The 7470-nt window shown below is 41.6% G+C and overlaps 1 protein-coding gene across 2 annotated transcripts; it reads left to right on the top strand.

Moving 5' to 3' along the window:
- Positions 1 to 224: 224 nt before the first annotated feature.
- LOC112279417 (uncharacterized) lies at positions 225 to 7020 on the top strand. Of its 2 annotated transcripts, none has more exons than XM_024513830.3 (13): positions 225 to 733; positions 1248 to 1495; positions 1705 to 1871; positions 2197 to 2303; positions 2450 to 2542; positions 3193 to 3384; positions 3854 to 4017; positions 4384 to 4490; positions 4788 to 5227; positions 5501 to 5598; positions 5689 to 5806; positions 6387 to 6518; positions 6871 to 7020. In XM_024513830.3, the coding sequence occupies exons 2-13, from the start codon at positions 1302 to 1304 to the stop codon at positions 6988 to 6990; spliced, it is 1932 nt and encodes a 643-aa protein (XP_024369598.1). In that variant the 5' UTR covers positions 225 to 733; positions 1248 to 1301; the 3' UTR covers positions 6991 to 7020. The 2 variants fall into 2 exon arrangements, 1 of the variants encoding a protein (XP_024369598.1); XR_002969014.3 differs by having other exon boundaries at positions 278 to 733; positions 5673 to 5806.
- The last annotated feature ends 450 nt before the right edge of the window (positions 7021 to 7470 follow it).

Below are 7470 nucleotides of genomic sequence, written 5' to 3'. Positions count from 1 at the left end.
GACCTTTTTGTAGAGGACCGTTCCCAACGTTCAATCTGTCGGAAAGAACGAAGAGAGCGTCACAGGGAACCATACTAATGTTGGATAGGGGTCGGAAATGGCGACAGGGATCTTCGAAACTTTCCCCGGTCATAGGGTAAAGCAGTAAAAGTAAAATGAACACACTTGGCCCTCTAAGAAAGTAAAAGTGAATGCAACGTCGAAGCGCCCCTTCCCGCAATGATCCCCGCCCAAGTATTCACGATGCAAGCTCGCTACCATCGGGTATTGTTGTTGGTGTGCACAATTGACCACGAGGAGTGGAGTGGGAAATTGAAAGATGGCGTGGATCTCAGATGGGAGTGTAATTCTTGCTCTGTGTGGTGGGGGGAGGGGGGGGGGGGTTGTGTGAGCGAGGCGAGGCGAGGCGAGCGTCAGTGATGACGAATGTTGCAACACTGTTGGAGGTTTGAGAAGGCGGGGCAATTGTGTGAGGAAGGTTTTTCCTCAAGCTATGGAGGGAAGCAGAGTTCCGAGGGAATTGCACGAAGGATCATGTAGTGGGTACTCTGTTTGGCTTTGAGAGTGCACCTGAGATTGGTATAGTGAGACCTTGGTAGTCCGAGGGGAAAGGAATCCTGATGCGGGTGATCAAGCTGGTGTTTCTTGCAGGTGGATTTTCTCATTCGGCTCAGTGTTACCGTCGTCCAATGCGGCTCTCAAAACCTCGCGCGTGTGAACGTCTCATCCAGCTGTAAGTACCTTAGTGGAAAATCTACTGTCCACTTCATGTATTTCTAGTATTCCAAAGAGAAAAATCCTTACATCTGTAGTGTTCCCTATACACTCATCAGAAAAGTTGTTGTAGTATGGATATTTGTTGTTAGTTTGTTCTTCATTGTAACACTGTCTCCTGTTCCACGTGTTGGCCGTACTCCAGCCAGAAGTATCAGTATGAAATGAATATCTATATTGCATATGGGAATCGATTGTGGGAAAAAACTTTGTAATTCTTAAGGAGGGTGAGAATGGAAGTAGAGAGGGCCTTGGTTCCAGACCGCGAATCGACAATGCGAACCATGTGTCGAATCATGTCTTTCAAGCAGCTGATGTTCTAGCCTCATTGGGTCTGGCAAATTCTGCATACCTGACATTTCTTACTTTTGTTCTTTCTATGGTGATGTGATGGATTTCTCAACCGGATTGAAGCTCAGTCATGCATACTTTCTCTTTGCTAAAGCTCTACCCACTGACTCGAATTTTTGCAGTGAAAGTGCTTGTGTAGGTGCGTACTTGTCTATTGAGGTAGTGTAGCAGGGGCGATGTTGTCATTATTAAATAGGAGTTCAAAATATAGCTTTTCAAGTGGAAGAAATAGAGGTGCGGCCTTGGAGGAATCGAGAGAAGAGACACCAGATCGAAAAGTGGGTACGGCTGAGAAACCTAAAAACGGTGATCAAGAGATGAACTGGGATGCGAACGACTTAGAAGCTAAAGGGGCTGTGAGGTTCAACATGTGAGCTTATTTTTTCATATTAAAGCCTCAGAATTTGACACGAGTGGTCCAAGTTGGGGTCTGTCGTTTCTTTGGAGCATCTTCATCTTTGAGATATGGAAATTCTCAAATATATATATATATATATATATATATATATATTCTGAGCGATGTTTCTGTGCTCAGCCTATCTCTTCTAGTGACATCGGTGGTCCTTTGCTGATGCGCAGGTCTACTTTTTTCAAGGATCTTGTTTACCACATCTTTTATCCTCTCTCGATTCCCCTGATGATGGGGTTGGATGGGGGGATGTATGCGCTCATCAACCGCATGTTTGTACCTGAAAAGATCTCATATTTTGCTATGGCAATTAGTCAATTTGCCATGGGGTGCTGTTGTAAGTGTTACTTATCTAACTGTCTAACCCATCCAGTGTTAAAGCATTTGGATTGCCAGTATTACTTTCGAATTTGTGTCAAGAATTTCAATCTAGCTTCACCATTTAGATTACGGTGTGGCTGAGAATACTGCAAATGTGCGGACATAATCGGCGCCTTGCTGTGTTTCCGTAAATGATTGCTCAGGGTCTCTTTTTTGTGTGATGAGATGATTTCGACCGCTTAGATAACTGCACTATATCCTCATTTTGGCTTGATAAATAACAATCATATATAAAGCCTTTACGCTAATATGCCAGGGTTACTTGGCAATGGTGTCCGCAGTCTACGCTTTCAATGGAGTGAGCTTGTTTGTCATCATCAGAGGAAAGAAATTTGATTTTCTGTACGACATAGCACTCGTGGACGTAATCTGGATCATGCGCAATGCGGTGTGTGCCTAAAACAACAGCCCTTTGCAGATTACGAAATTGGCCCCTTGTTATTAGTGTGCAGGTTACTATGTTGCATAGGGTAACGTTTTTGGTAGACACTCATGCCCTGTGCTATTTTCTTGTTCTACCACGATTCATGCCAGGTGGTAGCGACGAAGTATGCATTTATGTCAGAGGTGGATATGAAAAAAATGAGAACAGAAGTGGTAGACTATTCATTTCAACTGCACCAAACTGTAAGTTCGAAATACTGTGTAATAACAATTACTCTTGATGAAAACGGAAACTCTATGCAGAGTAAAAGCTACATTATCACTGGAATACATAGATTGCACCTCCTCGTCATTCGGGCTTGATGGTTAGGCTGTTGTGGGACGTTAAGTCCTTTTGAGTCGTAGTTTGAATGGAACATCAGTTGTCTGGATAAATTCTCCTCATCCACGGGTGGCAGTGGTACAGAGTCTGTGTCTGCGACTCCAGTCCTTTTGAACTAGTGCAAGGTTCTACTGGTAGCTCCGGGAGTTTGGCTGTCACCTTGAGGTTGTGTTCACTGGTGAACAATACTGGCCCAATTTAATCTCCATTCTGGGGTGAATAGTTGGGTTTGGGTTGGTGTGGGTTGCAGACCAATCTTCATAGGTTGCTTTTCACACTAGTATCTTTAGAAATTAGGAGTTTACGAATCAAAGCTTTCCTTGAGTGCTAAATTTTAGAACAGAAAAGGAGGTTCGGATTCTTTAAAGTTATTGTATCCGAACTTTTATGTTCTTGTGTAATGCGATCATTGTTTAACTAGAAAAATCAGATTACCTGGAAAGTTACAAGGTTATTACAAATATTTTGGTATCTTGTCATTGTGATTGACTTTTTGAACCTATCTCGGCAGTTATTGGGAGGTTGGGCAGATCCTCTACCACGGAAAGTGCTGAAGCAGGAACTCTTGTTGGCTGCAGTCCGCTCTCGAAGCTTTTTGAAGAACCACTGTTTTCAGCTTGACACCAATGTTGATTGTTTTGAGGCAATCAGGGACATGGTATTAGATCTTCACCTGGGTAAAGACCATGGAGCAATTGAGAGGGTAGGGATCTGACCTCAAACAACCTGTATATTTCAAAGATTCTGCTAGAGGTCAGCTGTAGTTTTGTTATTGCTGTGTTGCAGGAGAAGAAAATAGCAGCATACCTTTATAATCTGAGTATGAGAGTTTTGGTTTGCTACTTTGTTGCACCAACTTTTCTACAGACTATTGACACGGTTATTTCAGACATCATTGTATGTTTTATTCTTAGAACCGCTTTTACAAAGCATATGCATTTGTTCTCTCACGAGCGCACAGTGAGACTTGATTGTAAATCTGCGAATTTCGCATGGAGCAAAAGTTAAATGCTTTTGTTTATCGGAGTGCTGTTTGGTTTGAGGTGTCGATTGTGAAGTGGAAATTCCTATAACTGTTTTGCTTGTTAATTGTTTTAGACCGTGTACCAAATGAAAATCATTGGGACATGATGCGTATTAATCAAAAGGATTGAAACATCAATGTATTGTAGGATGTGAACGTCCTGGAGGAAGCCAACAGATGGTTGGAGCTGGGATGGAATGACTGTCTTGAGACGATGGTGAAGGAAAATGAGGTGGGAGAACTACGACCAGCTATGTTACCTATCCGCTTATATGCAGCCCATGTGATCCATCAATCTTCTTCTCTGAGCAGGTAAGTCATCAAGACTACTTCAAAGATTGACTCCCCTTATCTCTTCCCATGCTACATAAACTGCATATCCTTGGAGCTTATTTAAATTTGCATGAACTATGTCTTCTTGGTGTCCAACCTGACTGTTTCTGGAGATGTGTCACGTGCATGTTATGTTTTATTGAGATGCTCCGTAAATAATACGGTCTAGTGCAATTTTATTTATTTATTTATTTATTTTCCGTTGTATGGATCTGCGAACATGCATGCATTTGTAACAATCGTTGTGGGTTTTGGTAAAATCAATGTCTTGTTCTTGTTCTTGTTCTTTTGACTTTTCTTTACTTTTCTTTAAATTTTTACCAGAATGTGGTGTGTTTGTGGTAGATTGCGACGAGTAGGCCATACTCTGTTAAGCCAAAATCTGAGAAAGTCCGCATTTTTTGTGTCCTTGAGCATAACCACGCTTCCCTTTATTCTTCGAGTGCTTCTAGGTACGGACCCTTCTACATGATTTACCTTATGTGAGCCTAGTAACAATGTAGTAATACTACATGAGTTCGATGTTTTGAAGAACTATCACTTAGCGAATGAAATGTGCTCAGTGAAGATGTTGAAACGCGACTGTTTGTAAGCGCTTGAATTTGATTTAAACTTAAGGATGATATGGCTCAGGTTTCAAAGCTATACGTAGGAGATAAGTTGTAAGCGCGTGGGATTCATCTATATCATTGCATATGATTTTGTAGGCTTCTTGTACTATTGTGTTGATTCTTAGTTTTTGGTGACAGGGGGACATGCCTTGCCTGGTCCAACTTGGGCTACTTGGGTCGTTGCCAGCTCTGCTTTTGTAATTTTGTACTTCTCGTTGTATTCGAACATTGCTTTTATGATGGTTGGCGTCCTGGATCTGCGGAGACGCCACTATGTTGCTAGCAATCTGGATGAACTTCTACGCACAGGAGTTTATACTAGAAGTCTGCGTGTCAGGAGCACTACCTATCCACGCTCATTCAGAAGTCAGTCTCTTCAGTGGCTACGGAGTATTAGTAGCCACTCCCGTTCTTCATCCTCTCCGGGTAGTTCTGCAGGTACCTTAGGTAGCGATCGCAGTAATCTTGCAGGACGGGGAATTGTGATTGATTTTCGGAATGTCAAGTCTTTACAAGCTTGGTGGATTACGCGAATTCTGTTACACAACTTTGGTTTGGGCTTCTTCAAGCGAATAAAAGTATGTAATCGAGTCATCATCTATACTGGAATATTACCTTACTTTACTGTGCTTCTTAAGTTGGGGAAGTTATACATTAAGCAGGTGGAAGATTTGGGGAAAATTACGTTTGTAGAATACTTTAGTAAATGTTCAACTTTTAGTACGAGTCTTTGATTCGCCTCTATGGTTACGTTGAAGATACTATGGCAATGTTTTTGGAAATTATTTTCGTCTAAGTCATCACTTGTTTTGTTTGTAGAATAACATACTGATCCCACCGTGATTGTGCAGTACTACACTACTTACTTCGCATGCTACTGTGGAGTTTTGATCATCCTTATCGGTTTGAGACTGTTGAAGGGTATTATGAAAGAAGACATCTACATTCTGTAAGTCTTATCTTTTGTTTAGTTTGGTTTTGCTATGTTTTGTGCTATTCATATCACATTTTGTTGATGCTTAGACTGTCTGGTATGCAGAGTAAGCGTGGTAGTATGCTTGGATGTTTTCCTTACTCTTTTAGCCCTCATGGTGTGGCCTGGCGGTGATATAAATACAGTGCGTCAAGTTCAGGGTGCTACACTGACTATGAGCAAGGCAAGTTTCACATTTGATTTCAAAGTCATTTATTAGATCAAACGTTTTCCTTCTTTTTTGTCGCTATCTTGTGCTTCATGTGCTAACACAAATGTGGCCTACAGTTTATTTGTAGGTGAGACTAATATGTAAATATTTCCTCGTTTTAGATTCATGATCTTCCACGTGATTTGAATGGAAGGTGTATGCTCATGTTGTCAAGAATGTAGTACAACTATTTCAGTACTAGGATTGTCACAACGAAAAGTGTCTCCTATAAGTCAGAACTTGCGGCTTCTTCACCATGTTTTGTTTGGTGGCTGTGGGATGGACTGTTTTGGGACATTGAGCTTATAGTAGAGGTGATCACTTTCGTAGCATAGTTTCGAAGTACATGAGGGCTCTGGTCTATTCTTAAAACAGTTACTTTGTTGTTTGCATCATTTCCTTATTCGCTTACGTTGAAGACATATATTGAGATATTCATTACATCTGGAAACTCTACTGTCAAGTTGCTCCCTGGAGATGACGGTGAATACCATTTACTGGTGACTATATTAGTATGTATGGTCGTTTTAAAGACAATTCTGTTGTGAAACAGCTAAAACTGCAAAAGAAGATCAGCAAAGATAAAGATAGCATAACTCCTGAGGAGCTACAACATTACTACTCGGTGATGGACACAATTTCCTGCATATGTGAGGCTGTTAAATGGGACAACAACAAACATAAGGTGAGGGTATGAATGGCTGTGCTTTGTTGCAAGCTCACACTACACACATTACCTTATCGAGGACTTTCTTGTCATTTGCAACTGTATTTGCTTTATACTTCATTATTATTTTTAGCCAAGGCACGACAAAACTTACCGCAGAAATTTTGCGGTTGTGCAAACAGTATTCTTTAGGTGCTGGATACCACTCGAATCCACTCATCCTCTTCATACTTGTGCATCCTGTGTGAAAGCTCTTACTACTTCTGCGAACCATATATTACAGGGAAGAGGTCCTTCCCTGATGGTTGGTAAAAAGTTTTAATTGATGGGTACGTTCTGGGCTAAGAGACCTAACGGTATGTCTATGCAGATCTCTGTGTGCGGGTTTCAAGCTGGTGAGCAGCTGCTGAGTTTGATAGTGGCAATGCTAACAGCTTCCGTGGCCATCGGCGCGGGTCAAATTGTATCAAATGTGGTTAGCAGTTCATAATTTTACATAGGAGCACTGATTATCATTGTCTGCACTGAGTCATGAGTGGAGGACTTTTACATGTTGAAGAAAGGGTGATATTTTACATATTAAACGGTGAATCTCGCACTTCTGTTAGGGCCCCCTTTCCCTCCTTGATGTTCCCTCAACGGTACATAGCACGTTTCAGGTGCAATCATTGTTGCTAGTAGATGTAAGCACTAGTTGCAATTGATGAGGCACTCGATGCAGGCACAATACGCAGGCTTCCAAAGCAGGGCAACTGGTTTAGAATCAGTTGGATCAAATGCCACAACGGTACGAAATGTTTACAATGTTGCAACGAAGGTGTATGGGGAAGAAGCAGTACCTAATCTCCAACCCCGTGGGGATTTACAAGATCTATTCAAAATATGTTGATTCCAAAAGTTGAGAGGCACTGCAATACCTATCTGCACTACGGTCGCTTTCAGTGAAGGGCTCAAAGTTCTTGTTCAATAA

This window comes from Physcomitrium patens, chromosome 3 (genome assembly GCF_059467195.1).
Source record: "Physcomitrium patens ecotype Gransden chromosome 3, ASM5946719v1, whole genome shotgun sequence".
Lineage (NCBI taxonomy): Eukaryota > Viridiplantae > Streptophyta > Bryopsida > Funariales > Funariaceae > Physcomitrium > Physcomitrium patens.
This window is presented reverse-complemented; position numbering and strand designations above follow the sequence as displayed.